The 18147-nt window shown below is 44.9% G+C and overlaps 1 protein-coding gene and 1 long non-coding RNA gene across 2 annotated transcripts in view; one reads left to right on the top strand and one right to left on the bottom strand.

Annotated features, from left to right (window-relative positions):
• Window positions 1-18147, top strand: part of LOC309536584 — a 179789-nt gene that overhangs the window by 20475 nt on the left and 141167 nt on the right. The gene's annotated exons all lie outside the window — the stretch shown is intronic.
• Window positions 1-18147, bottom strand: part of ANTXR1 (ANTXR cell adhesion molecule 1) — a 126481-nt gene that overhangs the window by 71012 nt on the left and 37322 nt on the right. Inside the window, exons 9-10 of the mRNA XM_082230144.1 lie at window positions 9846-9906; window positions 5546-5644 (exon numbers count right to left, since the gene is read on the bottom strand). Of these exons, the coding sequence (XP_082086270.1) occupies window positions 5546-5644; window positions 9846-9906 (160 nt within the window). The remainder of the gene's footprint in view (window positions 1-5545; window positions 5645-9845; window positions 9907-18147) is intronic.

Below are 18147 nucleotides of genomic sequence, written 5' to 3'. Positions count from 1 at the left end.
GGCTGGAGTCTGGAGGAGCTTGGCATTTCTGCTCCCAGGCATAACAAGGTTGGCTCTCAGCATTCCCAGTTTGTCCCCAGTCACCTCAGGAAAATCCCTCAGAGAGTCATAACATCTCGCAACAGTCGTTTTGGCTTTCTTTGCTCAGAATATTTTCCCCATTACTTTTCTCAATGTCAACAATACTTAACGCAACCTTGCAAGTTACTAGTCCACAATTTTGGGTTTTTGTTTTGTTTTTTATACCTAGTCCACCAGCCCAGCCCAGTTATGTTAGAAACTTCTAGCATAAAAGGAACTACTGTAAGACATCTCTTCCTGTTCACCTGGAGAAACTTTTCACTCATTTTATTCTTAAGAGTCACTCAGCCACAGTGGTGTAGTGACTGCAGGGTCACACTAGAACATGGGAGGTTAGGATTCAAATCCTCACTCAGCCATGAAGCTCATGAGGTGACGCTGGGGCCCAGTCAGTACCTCTCAGCCTAGCTTACCTCACAGAATTGTTGTGGGGATTAAATGCACAACCATTGCGTCCTCATTCAGTCCCCACAACCACCCTTTGAAGCAGTTCAGGCTGAGAGAAGCAATGACCTGCCCAAGTGAGCTCCATGTCCAAGTGGGGATTCGAACTCTGGTCTTGCAGGGCCTTGCTGACACTCTAACCACTACCAGACCCTCTAAGTGTCCCTATTTTCAAAGGACATCCCTGATTTAGAGAAACCATCCCGGTTTCTGATTTGATCCCGGAATGCCCCATTTTCCCTTAGGATGTCCCTTATTTTCATTGGAGAAATGTTGGAGGGTATGGAGTTATTCCCCCACCCCCCGGTGCCAACAGAAGGAATCCCTGTATATCGATTTTGTTTTTTATTGTTTAATGTTTTGTTATGTTTTTATATATGTTGGAAGCTGCCCAGAGTGGCTGGGGCAACCCAGTAAGATGGGTGGGGTACAAATAGTAGAATTATCATTATGGAATGGGATGTCCCTATTTTCATCTGAGAAATGTTGGAGGGTATGCACTACATCTCTGTAAGATGTAGCTGAATATCACCCCAAGGTCTCTAGTTTATCCTCTTAGCTTAGTTCAACCATCCCCAGCCTAAAAGTCCAGTTGTTTTGGACCACTGCATCCCATCAGTCCCAGTATCCTACAGCCACACAGCCTCGGCCTGGTGGAAGTTGTAGTCCAAAACATCTGGAGGGGTCCAGATTGGGGTCCTTTAGCCAGCCTCTTTTATCCATGACATGATTCAAGGTCTTGTGCTTCCACTTCCTGAGAAGGTTCTCTTTGCCTTCCCCACAATAAATCTGCACATCCTTTGTAGTCTGACATTCCCAAGGGAGTGCAAGTTTAGCTGGCAAGTGGGGAGGGCTCACTTTTTGCTTGATCATCAGTTGCTGCTTCATCACAAATACATCCTTCGGCTGTTCCCCTCCTCCCCTCTGCAGCACAAACAAAAACTGGTGTCCACCATTCCATCAGACTGCTCCCTGGAAAGACTTCTTGCAAAACAAAATCATGATGCATTTGAAACTGGGATACCAAATTTGAAAAAGTAATTAGACAGCAAGGAGCCTCACCGAAGAGTAATTGCCCCAAATCTGGGTCTTGACATCGAGGGAATTCTCCTTTTCTACCTATATTCTATCCTTGCCACTAACACCAAACAGATGCCTGTGGGAAACTTGCAAGGAGGATTTGAGAACAAAAGCACTCTCTCCTCCCGTGGCTTTCAACAACCAGTATCTGGAACCATTACTGCTTCCTGCGATGGAGGCAGATCATGCCTAGTAGCCACGGACAGACTCCATGAATGCTCATGGGAAGCCTGTAAGCTGGACTTGAGTTCAACACCACTCTGCCCACCTGCAGTTCCAAACAACTGCACTCCACTTTCTACACAGGAACCATCCATTAACTTCCACTCTCTGCTTCCTGCTTCTGAACCAGTTACTGATCCGTAAAAGAACCTCTCTATTCCGTGTCTACTAATTTCACTCAAGAATCCTTGGTTAGGGAACTGACCTAACGGTTTTGTCATTGTGTGTTTTAATTTTATGTCGTTTTTATAGTTAAAACAAACTTAAAAGCCAATTAGGCACACAAGTGGCATATAAATCAATAATAAATAACAATTGTCCATGTGAACCACTTGAAAACAAATCAAATTACTCGCACCCTTGGGTTATTTTTATTTATTATTGGAGAGAACCCTAAGTGTGGCTGGTTTTATGTGTCACACTGTAGTCAATTTAGGGATTGTGCACTTTGAATCTTTACATATCATCTGCTTCCTTGCCAGTGGATCTTCAGTCATGCAACCCTCGGAAATATTCACACCATCCAGAAATGTTTGCTTATTCTGGCGCAGACGTTTTTCCAACTCTCACTATGGTGGCAGCATGGAATATTTCCTCCAACAAAAGAGCCCCTTTCAAAAAAACCCAAAACACCCTGAAGTTTATTTTGTGGGGAAATCAGAATGCAGTCAGAGAGACAGTGCTGGATTCTCCAAGCCAGAAAAATCGCCTGCTCAGGAGCCCAGCAAATGGGAAAGAAGTGTTTTGCTCATGCTGTAATGAAAACCAGGCCGGAATCGTGCTATTATTTCCCTGCTCTGCATTGAAGCATTCGGAGAGCCAAAGCAACTTACGACAGCCTTGGGTTGTGAGTGGGTGGAGGGACAAGGGGATGGAGGCGAATGAATAATATAGGCAGTTATGTCACAGGGTCAGCTGTTTGTGTAGACAGTGAAAAAGGCTGGGGCAAAAAATATATATATCATTCTCTCTAATGGACCGTTCTGTCGTGCTTAAGCTTTTTAAATTGACAGCAGATGCTTCGTCTTCAACTTGGGATAAAATTCCATGTGGAAGAAAGAAGGTGGATCTACTTTTTTCCAGCCACCCCCCACCCCTTTCTCTCTCTCTCACACACACCTGGAATTGTGAATGTTACAAAGCGGGCTCTCTCCCTTACCAAGAACTTCACAGAATCACATAGTTGGGAGTCAGAAGGGACACCAAGCGTCATCTAGTCCAACGCCTGCAGTGAAGGAATCACAGCTCAAGAATCCCTGATAGGCGGCCACTCAATCCGTCTTTAAAAACCTCCTGTGAAGGAGAGTCCACCACCTTCCGACATAGTCGGCTGCTGAACAGCTCATACCACCAGAAAGTTCTTCCTCATGTTGAGTCGGAATCTGTTTTCTTGTCTTTGGACTCCACTGGTTGGGGTCGTCCCCTCTGGAGCGGCAGAAAACAAGCTTGCTCCATCTTCCATGGGACAGCCCTTCAGGTATTTGAAGAACGCTATCATGTGACCTCCAATCTTCTCTTCTGCACCCAACTCCCTCAACCTTTCCTTAGAAAGACCCTGTTTCATCTTGGTCACCCCTCCTCTGGGCATCTTCCAGGTGGTCAATTTCCTTCTTGAACTGGGCAGAGGACTCCAGGCGGGGTCTGACCAAGGCAGAATTGAGTGGTAAAATGACTTCCTTTGCTCTGGATTCATGGATGAACGCTGTGGCTTTTAGAAAACCTCCCCATTGCTCTCCCACTGGTCTAACTGAAGCAGGAATGGCTTGCTGGTTTTGCCTTATCTGCCTCTGGCACCACGAGAATCTGCACCAAAAGAAGAATCAAGAGCAGCATGATGTGACCTACATACGGCTCCCATCAGGTCCTAATTGATTCAGCTCAGCTTTTAAAGCCGGCAGCAGCCAAGAGTCACATCACTGCCTCAAGAATGCAGGAATGGAGAGGGAGTTCCAAGTTTAAGACTTGAAGGCAGCTCTGTGTCAAACTGTACTAATTTACACTAGGGAAAGGACTCCGTCCAACATCTTCACAAAGGAGACGCGGACATTTTTCTGGAAAAAATCTAAGAAGGTTATGCTGCCTTTCCCTACTGTAAAAATATGTGGCTCTAGATTTAGCTCAATGGTTCCCAAACTTTTTTTTGCCCTACCCCCGTTTCCATAAATTCATCCCCACTGCCCCCTACCCTATAAAAAGCATTATTCAGAATAGCAGTCTGCATGATCCACTAAAGAAGATAATAACCTCCCAAAATTCAAAACACTAACAATTAATTGCATTCAAAATGCACCGAATACTATTAAGTTTAATTAATTCAACAGAACTGGTGAACTTGATCCAGTGGTACCAGCTTTTCAAAGTCTCTAATAGTCATTTACACCTCCAGTTTCCCCTCCTGCCCCCACTTGCTTCTTAGAACCCCCCCCACCAGGAAATCCTACCGCCTCCCAGGGGACAATACTGCGCAATTCGGGAACCACTGATTTAGACCTAGATTCCTTTTGCTGTATCTTCATAATATTATATTTTATATTCAAGGCACGTGATCTTCTGACCTGGCTGTTCTGAGTCTGATCCCAAAACCAGAAGTTTCTCGTTTGCTTGTCAGAAAAAGCTTCTACATAATATGGTGAATCTGAATTTTTATTGAAATGCGTAAGATCAGTCGCTGGTTACCATGAGAGCTTGTTGTTGTTGTTTAGTCGTTTAGTCGTGTCCGACTCTTTGTGACCCCATGGACCAGAGCACGCCAGGAGAGCTTACTTTAACACAAAATGCCGCTTATTACTGTCTGTTTCAGTAACTTATGTCCTCCTTGCCTTCCCACTCAAGCAAACTCAAAGCAACTCACATGATAAAACATGACATGAATGAATCCAGCATAAAACCCCAGCCTAACGACAGCTCAGAGCCTTTTCCCTAGAAGGCAGCAAGTGAGGCGGGCCAACTCAGGAGGCTGATTTTGAGTGCTGTGGAGGGGCTTCAGACTGTTAGCCATTTAATTTATTGTTGCCATGGAAACGGAGAGGTGCTCGTGGGGTTTCCTGCCTCGGATGCCAAAATAACTTGATTAGCCTTGGATCTTTATTGTACCTTGTCATGTGAGGAGATGGAAAGCAGGGTAGCATCTACTTCTCTGTCTCAGGGGGCCAGATACCTGAGACTCGTTTACACCTCAAACACCCCACTGCTGCCCCTTTGCCTCCTAGGGAATCCCACAGCACTCCAGGGGTGTCACCGCTCACTTTGGGAGATACTGCTGCAACCTAACACCATCCCTGCCTCTCCTGGAGACGGACAACATCTGCTATGCTCCTTGACCAGGAGAAGAAGAAGAAGAGTTTGGATTTGATATCCCGCTTTATCACTACCCTAAGGAGTCTCAAAGCGGCTAACATTCTCCTTTCCCTTCCTCCCCCACAACAAACACTCTGTGAGGTGAGTGGGGCTGAGAGACTTCAGGGAAGTGTGACTGGCCCAAGGTCACCCAGCAGCTGCATGTGGAGGAGCGGGGAATCGAACCCAGTTCACCAGAATACGAGTCTACCGCTCTTAACCACCACACCACACCACACAGGCTCTCAACAAAGGAGCTCTCCTGCTTTCCGCAAGGGTTTCCCAAAGCGAAGGGGCAAACATCACGGAAGTGGACAGCGAGCCAAGCCCGGCACCATTAGCCAACTGAGCATTCAGACAGAGAGAAGAGCGAACTACTCACTGAGCGTGACCGTCTCGTTGATCCTGAAGCTGCAGAGGACGCGGTCAACATTGCGAGCGTGGCGAAAGCCGTTCCCCGTCACGACCACTTGGAATGACTCTGGAAAGACAGGGAATTACTGGTTCTCCTCCCCACATCGAATAAAGGCACCACATTTTCTCTCTCTCTTTTTTACTTTTAATATAAAATGCAGCAATACAAAATATACTTTCCATCACAACTCAAGTCAAAGAAGATTCAAATCAACCTTATACAGTGGTAGCTCTGGTTGCGAACGGGATCCATTCCGGAGCCCCGTTCTCAACATGAGTAGAATGCAACCCGTGTCTGCGCGTGCGCGGGTTGCGATTTGCCGCTTCTGCGCATGGGCATTCTGAGTGTCTGCGCATGCGCGAGCGGCAGAACCCGGAAGTAACCTTTTCCGTTACTTCCGGGTCACCGCGGGACGCAACCTGAAAAGACGTAACCTGAACTGAACATAACAAGAGGTATGACTGTAAAACTAAAAATGCTTAGAATCCCCCCTCACCGAAAATAAATAAATAAACAGGAGTTACATCTTGATCATTTCCCTCATCTTTTGCCTCACAGGGATTAGGCCAATGGCTCATCTAAGTCCAGTATCCTGTTCCCACAGTGGCCGACCAGATGCCTGGGGGCTTGTCAATATCATTCTGAAACCCTTCTAGCTCTCTGGGTGCCTCCATGCTCCCCCAGGCTGAACATCTGATATATTACTAAGGAGAAAAAGCAAAAGCAACCACCGCACATCTCCAGGCCTCCTCCTTCCAAAAGAAACTGACCCTGTAAAAGGATTCTTGGGGAGAGTCTGCAAAGGACAGACAGTTGGGCAAATCCCACACAGGACAGGACCAGCGGCAACTACAACAGGAACACTACACAGCCTTCTAGGACCAGGTGCCAAACTTCCATAGAATAATAGAATTGCAGAGTTGGAAGGGACCCCAAGGGCCATCTAGTCCAACCCCCTGGAATGCAGGAATCCTGTCCACAGCTGTCCCTGGGTGGGCTCAAACCACTAACCTTCTGGTTAACAGCCAGACACAATGACCCACTGTGCCACTGGTATCAGGTGTTGCTAGGCTACAATTGCCATCGCCCCATACCACTGCCCAGGCCAGTGGATGGGAGCTGGGGTCCAACCACACCTGGAAGTTGTCAGGTTCCCCTCCCCTGCCATATATATATATACTTTTATTTTTTTAAAATAATAATCTTTAGTGGTTTAAAATACAGACATAAACATAAAAGATGGTTTACAGCAGAAACAAAGAAGAAAAAAGTCAAGATGAAAAAAGAAAAGAAAAAAATGTGTACAAAAAGAAACTGCATCTTCTCAAATAACAATTAAATAACAATTATGGGTATAAAACTTCCAATCGTTCTCATTATACTATTTATGCTGTCATTGTTTTCTCACACAGCTTTATGTTATATCATATTATTTTCATATAATCCAAAAACAATTTATTACAGTTTTTTACTTACAGGTATCATTCAAGTTCTGCTAGTATAGTACTATTTGTACAGTATAGTCTTAAATATTCTCCATTCTCCATATACTTTCTGATTTAAAGCTCCTCTAACTCTTCCCGTCAGTTCTGCTAGTTGCAAGTACTCTATCATAAATGTCTGCCACTCTGTTATCATTGGTGTTGTTTTGCTTTTCCAGTTTCTCGCCACAGTATTCTATTTTTTTATATATATAATTTTTTTTTATTGGTTTTACAAATTTTTTAAGACAATACAAACATATAGAAAGACATACAAACACGTATAGTTTCATAACCTTTTTTCCTAAAACCTTGTTTCTCAGACTCCCCCATACCTCCCCTTTCTGCATCCCAATGTCCAAAATTTTTAGCAACTTCTATTATTTCTCTCAAGCCTCTGTCCTCTTGATCTTTCCTTCAGTCTAATCTTATATCATTGTAACCCTTTCTTTCTCGAAACCTCGACATTCTAACATTCATCAAGTTTATAATAGTCGCCACAGTATTCTAGCTGCTGTAATTGCATACATGAACAATGGTCTTATATTTTTTTTTTAATTTTAAATTTTCTGCCTAGTAGAAAAATCTCTGGTCTTTTTTTAAAGGTAAAGGTAAAGGTAAAGGGACCTCTGATCATTAGGTCCAGTCGTGACTGACTCTGGGGTTGCGGCGCTCATCTCGCTTTATTGGCCGAGGGAGCCGGCATACAGCTTCCGGGTCAGGTGGCCAGCATGACTAACCAGAGCAGCGCACAGAAACGCTGTTTACCTTCCCTCTGGAGTGGTACCTATTTATCTACTTGCACTTTGACATGCTTTTTTTAAAGGTAAGTTATATTAAAAGGAAAAAGCCTAAGACACATGCAAGGAAAGTTTTCTAACCAGATTCCACTTTGCAGTTGTGGCCATTAGTATGTGCAAGATTGCTTATAAACCAGAACAAACAGGCGATGGGGAGAGCGAGCTGTTATCGCTTCAAACTCCTTTGCAGGAAAAGTGACCCTGGTTTCTGCTGAATCAACTCTTTCGCTGGCTCTTAGCGTGGATGCCGCCCACTCACTGCCTCTCCCAGCGCACGCCTCGAGGGGGGCTCCTGCACACAAAAGTCAACTCAGGAATCTGGGCTGTGCTCCAAGCCACAATTTCTTTCATCCCAAAAGGATCAGCTGCACACCAGGCCAGGCCAATCCATCCCTGCAGGCTGGTGAGATCATCAGGGGAAGAGGCAACGTAGCAAAAAGGTGGAAGGTAAGCACCAGCCTTCGGAGAGGGGAGGAAAATCCTCGCCGTTGGCTATGTCTGTCTGTACAAGTTTCTCAGAAGGGCGGTGGGTGCTGCTTGGGGCAGGGGAGGAGGAAAGCTGCAAGGCCTCAAGGCAGGACCCTTTTAGTCAGGGGGTGCGTGCATCAGGTGATCAGTGCCAGCCAATCACCTCAAAGCACTGGCGGAAGCACCTTGAATCCAAGCCACTACCTCCAGTGCCCTTGGCTGAACGAGGAAGTTCCTGATGCTCCCAGCAGCGATCAGCTGACGGACACTAACAGTGGCTCTGGCTCTGGTTGTAGCTCACTGTGTAGAGACCTGGAGCAGGGCCTTCTCTGCAGTGGCACACCCTGGCTGTGGCGGAGCTCCCTTGCTGGGGAGCAACCCCTTGGGCAGAAGCATGATTTGCTTATTTATTTGAAGTATTTACAGTACAACCACATACTATGCGCAATGAACTTGAACGATTTCAACTAGCGTGGAGGAAAGCCAACTGCACAAAAAGTTTAAAAGTACATAAGGTTAAAAAGTACTTTTTATCCTTCAATAAAGAATTGTGTGTGTGTAGAGCAGCAAAGCTCCTTTTGTGCTGGGTTTTCTCAGCTTTGAAGCTCTCCCAGGCTCTGCGATGCTCTCAGATGAGCTCTGGGAACTCGGACTGCGCCACAAGTTCTCACGAGAGCATACCAGTGCCAGTTCAGAAGGATCTCAGAGCCTGGTAAGCAAGGCAAGGCCCATTCGGCACGCCAGCTCCAGAAGGCAAGAATAATTGTGCAGGGCCAGTTCCGATGAGATTTGTTTGGCTATATTTATTTTTGAGCCATCACCAGAGCGTAACCTTTGCGCAAGTTGCAATTGTACTGCATAGCACCTTTCAGGCAGATCTCACAAAGGAGATCACATAAAAGGTAATTACACAAATAAGCACCCAAACTGACAAGGATTTTAAAGGAGCGACTTCCTTGGGGCTCTTCACTTGCCTACGTTCTCAAAGGGAAAAGTCACAACAAGGCGATTTCCCCTGTTAATATTCACACAGAAAATCTCCTGCTACAAATCAGTCTTCTGTGGCAAGATTGCATCCCTGATGAAACGCTTCACCTCCTAGGCTTTACCAAGTTGCGCGTCTAAACCGTCTTTTCCTCATGTCCAGGAGATCTCTGCAATACACCACAAAGCCCTTTATCTTGCCAAACACGGGCTAAGACTCTTGCATGAGAAAGACAGCTGACAAACAGCTATTCTTAAACCTTGCAGACAATAACTGAGATTTCACAGCCCTTCTGGCCTAAACGAAAAGATTGAAATACATTCCTAATACAAATCCCATCAAAATCACTCCATAGAAGCAGACATAAAACAAATGGAATTTTCTAGCATTCCCAGCCAAGCTCTGTCTGGAAAATTTCCCAAGGAGAGCCAAAAGATGGCTGACTCCAGCATCTGCCTTCCCTCAGGGAACGACGAGGAAGAAACACAGTTATATGTAGCAATGAATGCTGGAAGAATCAGCTTTAAACTCACCTCCTGCACATATACTAGAAGGTTCCGCAGCCAAGATTTCAATGCATGATTTCTTCAAAATCTAGCAGGCATAGGAGAAAAAAAAGAAATAAATAAAATCACAGTAACCTCCAGATACAGGTAATTTGGTGTGTGTTGCCCTTGTATAGCTTTCCCCGACTTGGTGCCCTTCAGATGCTTGGACTACAAATCCCATGTATTCCAGAACATCTGGAGAGCACCCGGTTGAGGAACGCTGCTCTCGTAGCACAATAAAATGATACTGGGGCTAAGGAAACAGCACCCCTAGAATTTTTTTTTCCATATAAATGGTCAACGTTTCAAGAAGAGCCTGATAGATCAGACCAGCGGCCCATCAGTCCAGCCTCCTGTTCGCACAGTGGCCAAAATGATGCCTATGGGAAGCCCACAAGGAGGATTCAAGCACAAAAGCCCTCTCCCCTCGTGTGGTTTCTAACAACTGCTATTCAGAGCCATTGCTGTCTCCAGATGTGGAGGCAGAGCCTAGCCATTGTGGCTAGCAGCCATTGATAGCCCTCTCTTCCGTGAACTTGTCCAATCCTCTTTTAAAGCCATTCAGGCTGGCGCCCATCACTGCCTCCTGTTGGAGCAAGGGTCATAGTATAACAATACCAAACTAAAACGTACTTCTTCTTTTTTAACTTCTCCGACACCAGCACTGCAACTCTCAAACCCCCAAATGTGTATATTAGGGGAAATTTTGCCTATGGATGCATATATGTGGCTATAACTCACACATATGTACAGTGGTACCTCAGGTTAAGTACTTAATTCATTCCGGAGGTCTGTTCTTAACCTGAAACTGTTCTTAACCTGAAGCACCACTTTAGCTAATGGGGCCTCCAGCTGTCGCCGTGCCGCCGGAGCACGATTTCTGTTCTCATACTGAAGAAAAGTTCTTAACCCGAGGTACTATTTCTGGGTTAGCGGAGTCTGTAACCTGAAGCGTATGTAACCTGAAGCGTATGTAATCCGAGGTACCACTGTAGTATAATAAGGAAAGGTAAAGGTACCCCTGACTGTTAGGTCCAGTCGTGGACAACTCTGGGGTTGCGGCGCTCATCTTGCTTTATTGGCCAAGGGAGCCGGCGTACAGCTTCCGGGTCATGTGGCCAGCAGGACTAAGCCGCTTCTGGCGAACCAGAGCAGCGCACGGAAACGCCGTTTACCTTCCTGCCAGAGCAGTGCCTATTTATCTCCTTGCACTTTGACATGCTTTTGAACTGCTAGGTTGGCAGGAGCTGGGACTGAGCAACGGGAGCTCACCCCATCATGGGGATTCGAACCACCGACCTTCTGATCAGCAAGTCCTAGGCTCTGTTGTTTAGACCACAGTGCCGCCCGCGTCCCTTATAATAAGGAAAACCACATGCAAAAATGTGCATATTGGAAGCAATCTGCATCAAAATGCTAACAATTTTTCATGAGGATTTTTTTTTAAATGGCAAACTTTCGCTGATATGCGGTAAACTTAATGTAAGACTGGAAACATTAGAAACTGGAGAAGCCCAAATTGACGGATGCGTAAGTATGCCTGGGGAAAGGCGGCAGGTGTGGGATGGCGAAGACCAGAGTGGGGTCCCTATTTTGGCTGGGGAAAGATATCTAGGCCCCCTTGATTTTTGGCAGGGTGGGGGAGAAGCTCAAATAAATTCTGTGTTAAAAAATCAGAGATATTTCAGCATGGGGGAATTGTCCATTTCTAGCACACTGCTTTCACACCTGCCTGCAAAAGAGATGGAGACGGAACTATGGGCTCTTTAAAAGTCTGCATAGATTGTTGAAAAGGGGTTATGGGGCTCATACAAATACCAGGGATTCAGGAACCGAAGAGAAGCAGATTCTTCTAAGCAACTGACACCTCAGGAATAAAAGTGAAGCTTGGAAGAGGAGAGCAGAGGTAGTGTCTAGAGGTAAGCAGGAACTGCCAGAGATAAGAGAGAGAAAGAGGGAGGGAGAGAGAGAATAAGGAAGCATTTCTGGAAATTAGACTAGTGATAAAAGAGTGCAAAACTGAAAGGGGGGGGAAGAGACCACTAATCTGGAACACAATATCCATACTTTTGTATGTAAGCATAAAGGCTTCTAGATTCAAATGTTGAATTTTAGATTTCAAAATTATCATATTTATTTACCATATTTTTTGCACCATAGCACTCACTTTTTTCCTCCTAAAAAGTAAGGGGAAATGTCTGTGCGTGTTATGGAGGGAATGCCTATGGGTGGCATGCCTACGGATTTTCCTCCTCTAAAAACTACGTGCGTGTTATGGTCGGGTGCGTGTTATAGAGCAAAAAATACGGTATATGCTGACTTTCCCCCAGTCTGGGACTCAAGGTGGCTCACACAGATAAAACAGAAAAAGCTAAAAACATAGAAAGGGCAATCATTAAAATGTAATTAAACACTGATAGAAATTGAATAATATTGACACGATCCATTAAAAACACAGATAACAATAAAAACATTCCAGTGCCAGCTCTTTCCTCAGAATCAGTCAGTTTCCCAATGCCTGCTGGAACAGGAAGGGCTTCCCCTGCCAGCAGAAGGAGAGCCAGCAGGGAGCCAGTCTGGCTTCTCCAGGGAGGGAGTTCCAGAGTCTGGGAGCAGCCACCGAGAAGGCCCTGTCCCTATCAAGTGTGCCTGAGAGGGTGGGTGGCAGGACCAAAAGAAGGGTCTCCCCTGAAGATCTGAAAACCCAGGCAGGTCCGGATGAGGGAATACAATCTTTCAGATAGCCTGGACCTAAGCTGCATACGGTTTTATAGGTCTTAATCAGGACTTTGAATTTTAGATTTCAAAATTCAGAGCATGCTTTCAGTTTGGAGGCAAATTGCCCAGATCTCCCATTTTATAACCCGAAATTTGAGAAGAAAAACCAGCTTTTTAAACATCGAAATTCTACATTTTCAGAATTGACTAAAGTTGTTCGTTCGCTCAGCAGTTGGGCATCACTTAAGATGTCATAAGCAGGCTTGGCATGAAAGCTCCTGGGATTGAGCATCCGCAGAAGGCATGAATGCCAATATTTTAAATATATGAAAAAATGTTATATACCATTCACTCCTCTCTTGGTTATTTTAAGATGATAAAGAATAAGAGAGTAAACCCTGCTTCCACCCATTTAAAAATGAAACTGCTGGGGATTTTGGAGCTTTGCTTGGTCTGTAATGAGAATATTGTCATAATAGGGATTAGGAGGGGAATGGAAACCCTCTCCCACAAAAGCCCCCAGACCTGCAATTTGTCAGGCTTAATCCACTCTGAGGAGGATCCTGTGCCTGCCAATTTCATTCACTTCTGCCAAAATGGCTGTGTGGGGGATATAGCCATTTAAAAACTCCTCATAAGAGTGAATGTGAGCTTCATTTTGCTCAGAACCCAAATCACAGACTGAGGCAGAGGGAACACAGAACAAAATGATTTGATTATTTTTTTTAAAGCACAGACACAAAGTGAATATTGGGGGCCATGCTAGTGATTAGAGGGTTGGACTACTAGGACCTGGGAGAGACCAGGGTTCAAATCTGCTGGGGGCCAGATACTGCCTTGCCTACCTTGCCGAGTTGTTGTGGGGATTACACAAGGTGGGGGCAAACCAATGCTATTTTTCTAGAAAAAGGGGTGCTGGAACTCCCCATAAACACCTCCATCCCTTATTCCCTTAGAATGGCAACCTGAGAGGGGCCAGAACTGAATTCTGGCTGAAAAAAAGCCCTAGGGAGAACCATGTATGTCATCTCGAGCTCCTTGGAGGAAAAGGTTACATATAGATGCAATAAATAAATAAATACCCCTAGTGCATATCAATGATTCTGATAAGCTGATCTGATGTTTTGCTGTTTTAATGACATCGCGCCATTTTCCCCAAGTCTCTGAAGCGGAACTAGACAGTCAAATAAGATGAAAATGGATGCAGAGCTTTTGTTTAGAACGGATACGGAAGTTTAGAAAATGGCATCTTGGCTCATCCTTCCTTCGCGATCTTCACTTTGTCTCTGTGTACTGACTGTATATCCTTGGGGTGAGTCACGGCCCCATGAAATCTGTTGACGATTACACGCAGCGAGCATTTAATTTTATTTACATAGCCTGAGCATCACTAAGCTTTATCCAAGCTGAAAACCTCAGGGGTGGGAAGGGGGTAGGGGGGAAAAAACTTGTTTCCAAACATTGTTTTGCAGCAAGAGAACTGTAAACAGAGCTGTGGAAATAAGTGCTGCAGGGTCTAAACAACCAGCGGCCCGCCAGCCAAAATGCAACCCACCGGCCATGTTGGAGGCTTGATGAAACTCTTTCGCTCTTTTGACTGTCTGAGGTTGGTATCCTGCATTTGGTCTGGTGGGCCTCACGCCATGCCAGCAGTGACTCTCCATGGCATGGAGTCCTACCATGGCTCACTATTTATTTATTTAATGCATTTCTACCCCAACTTTCTCCCCAAGGAGTTCAAGGTGATTTTAATCTGTTTTAGGATTTTGACTTTTAATAACAACAACAACAACAACAACAACAACAACAACAACAACAACAACAACAAATTTTATTTATACCCCGCCCTCCCCGGCCAGAGCCGGGCACAGGGCGACTAGCACCAGTAAAATTACAATAAAAACATAAGGGGGGGGGGACAATTTAAAATACAGGTAGGATTCCATTTTTTTCTTGATTTTACTGTTTTATCTTTTCATAAACCACTTTGATGTTTTCCTTTTTCTTACAATCCAGCGGTATATAAACTTTATGAAATAATTAAAGAATACAAACAACCCTTTCGGTGCTTCACCGTTTAAAGTCTTTTCAGAACGAATCAAGAATTTCCAAGCGGTCTGACAAGTCCACGATTGAGGCCTTTTCCTGAACTCGTGCCCTGATCTGCAAAAATTCCCTCTTGAAAGCCGCAAAGAAAATTGCCTCAGAGCGAAGCAAGACAAAGGCCTCATAAAACCTGTCTCCCTGCTCTCCTCTCTGCCGTGGGGAGTGTGTGGGGATGTTTCAGGAGGGCAGCCTTTGGCAGGCCTGATTCCTTTTGTGAGGGGTCGACAGGACACTTATGGGGCATGAAATTATTTTGTAAGAATGTGCGGATGAACCTTCAGAGAAGCAAGAGCAGGGTGCCAGTTCACAACAAAGCAACCCTCCTCCAAACTCCTCCTTGCCATTCAGTCTCCAAGAACAAAGGCTGAGTTGCATTTATTCATTATTACAGCTAATTGATCCGTCACCTTCCAAACCACCGTGGATGTTTTCTGTTCTGTTTTGTATCAACAGCCAAAACCCACAAAACATCTTTGGTGAGAGGCAAAAGGAATAAGAGGCAGACGGTACGGGAAGCAAAGCTTAAAACATCCTTAAAAGCTATTCTTCAAGCTGACATGAGAAACAAAGGTGGCCACAGTGGTCTATACAGAAGAGGAAGAAAAACCCCTACAAAATCCAAGGTTGGGCACAGCTGGTCTATGGCTCAGCTCATTTGGAATTAAAAATGATGGTTTCTCCCTAGTGGTCTTAGGTTTCCATGGTGACGGTGATGACAGTTAATTTATTAGTTGTCTTCTAAAACCACCACATCAAGGTGATTTACATATCAGATAATTTAAAACAGAAACACAGAAAACAACAAATACATTTAAAACAGGACTAAAACCCAGACAAGTGGGCAGACATGGGAAAGACCCATTTACCGTATTTTTCGCTCCATTGGACGCACTGGACCATAGGACGCACCGGACCATAGGAGGGGGAGAACAGGGGAAAAATTTTTTTCTTGTTCTCCCCCTCTAAAACAAGGTGCATTCAAGGTACATTCACCAGAGCTTGTGGGGCTGGCGGTGGGAGGAAGCGCTGCTTTCCCCCACCGCCAGCCTCAAAGATCCCTGAAGCCTTTGGAGCGCAGCGCCCCGCGGCCCTGCACAGGTTTGCGCGCAGCCATCCCCAAGCTAGAGCAGCGAGACGGAGCCCTCCCTCTCGCTGTTCTGGCTTAGGAACAGCCTTGCTAGCTTCTGCAGGACAGCGGGGTGAAGGCAGCGAGATGGAGATGCAAAGGAAAGAGGGGGATTTGCCCTGCCGGACTTAAAACTGTACTATGAATCAGCAGCTTTCTGCTGGTTGAAAGACTGGCTACTTCTTGAGAACACAGATATTTTAGATTTGGAAGGGTTTAACAATGTTTTCGGATGGCATGCATATATATGGTATGACAAGGTGAAAGCTCATAAAGTTTTCAAAAATCACATTGTCAGGAAAGCATTATATAATGTCTGGACTAGATACAAAGATTTGTTGGAAAATAAAACCCCAAGGTGGTTGTCGCCAATGGAGGCTAAAGCCGTGAAAAAGCTTAACATGGAGGCCAAATGGCCAAAATATTGGGAAATTTTGGAACAAGAGGGTGATAAACTGAAATTACAGAGTTATGAGAAAATAAAGCCTAAAGTACGAGATTGGCTCCATTATTATCAAATAATGGAGGTGTGTAAGCAGGACAAAAAAATTGGCTTCCAGGTGGAGAAATTCAAATTAGAAACAGAACCGTTAGAACCCAATACTAAGAATTTGTCAAGAAGAATTTGTTGCTGAAATGGAATACACAAGATGAAACTGTTAAATCAGCTATGATTAAGTGGGCACAAGACATTGGTCATAATATTATGTTTGCTGACTGGGAACAGTTGTGGACCATCAGTATAAAATTTACGGCATGTAATGCCATAAGAGAGAATATTATGAAAATGATTTACAGGTGGTACATGACCCCAGTCAAGCTCGCAAAGATCTACCATTTGCCCGATAATAAATGCTGGAAATGTAAAGAAACTGAAGGTACTTTTTACCACCTTTGGTGGACGTGCCCGAAGATTAAGGCTTTCTGGGAAATGATATATAATGAAATGAAAAAGGTACTTAAATGTACTTTCCCCAAGAAACCAGAAGCCTTTCTCTTGGGCATTGTCGGCCAATTGGTCAATTGGTGTTAAAGAAAGATAGGACCTTTTTTATGTATGCTACTACAGCAGCAAGAATTCTCATCGCAAAGTATTGGAAGACACAGGATCTACCTACTCTGGAAGAATGGCAGATGAAGGTGATAGACTATATGGGACTGGCTGAAATGACTGGCAGAATCCGAGACCAAGGGAAAGAGACGGTGGAAGAAGATTGGAAGAAATTCAAAATTTATCTTAAGAAATATTGCAAAATCAATGAATGCTAAAATGTTGAGGGTATAGAAAAAAGGGGATTACAGCTGTAAAAGGTTAAGTAAAAGAAAAGAACGAGGGAAAATTAGATAAACTTAAGGGGGAAGGATTTGCTGAAACTAATTTGGAAATTGGGATGCAGAAAGGGGAGGTATGGGGAAGTCGGTGGAGTAAGGTTTAAGAAATAAGGATTTGAAATTACACATGTTTGTTTATGTGTTTGTCTGTTTGTATTGTGTATTGTTTGTCTTTATATAAATTGTGGAAAACAAAAAACAAAAATTAATAAAAAAAAGAGATGGAGTGCTCCGCAGTGCTCTGTCTTCCTGTTCTGGCTTTGGGCTTAGCGGCGCAGCCTGCATTCGCTCTATAGGACGCACACACATTTCCCCTTAATTTTTGGAGGGGAAAATGTGCGTCCTATAGAACGAAAAATACGGTATCTAGCTGGGAAAGCTTATGGAAGCAAAGATGTCTTCAACTGTTTCTGGAAAGTGTGGGTGGTAGGTGCCTGTCAAATCTGGACAGGGACAGAATAGGGGCAGCCACACTAAAGGCCCTGCTCCTCTGAGTTACTATGGAGCAGGCATCTGAGATCTTTCCAACTTGCAGGAGAAACTCCCTCACAGACTGCAGGGATCTGCTGGGTGTTTGTTTATTAATTGCATTCATATCCTGCCTTTTTCTGCAGAAGGCTTAAAGGTGGCGTGCATGGGTCTACTCTTCCTCCTCCTTTAATCCCCACAACCACCCTGTGAGGTGGGTTAGGTCCAAACCAACCCAGCGAGGTGAGTGACTGGCACAAGGTCACCCTGTGAGCTTCACGGCCGAGTGGGGATTTGAACCCTGGTCTTCCAGACCCTAGCTCAGGATTCTAACCACTGCCCCACGCTGGCTCTCTTGGGGTTGCCCTCGGTGCCAGCTTGGCCCTCAATGTGAGGTATAGTGATCAGTCAGTGTGGTGTAGCGGTCAGAGTGTTGGACTAGGATGTGAGAGACCAGGGTTTAAATCCCCATTAAGCCATGAAGCTCACTGGGTTCCCTTGGGCCAGTCAATGTAGCCCTCAGCCTAAGCAACATTG

The sequence above is a fragment of the Podarcis vaucheri genome (genome assembly GCF_965113315.1).
Source record: "Podarcis vaucheri genome assembly, chromosome: 7".
Classification (NCBI taxonomy): Eukaryota; Metazoa; Chordata; class Lepidosauria; order Squamata; family Lacertidae; genus Podarcis; species Podarcis vaucheri.
Note: the sequence above shows the minus strand (reverse complement) of the source record. Positions and strands in the feature narration are given on the sequence as shown.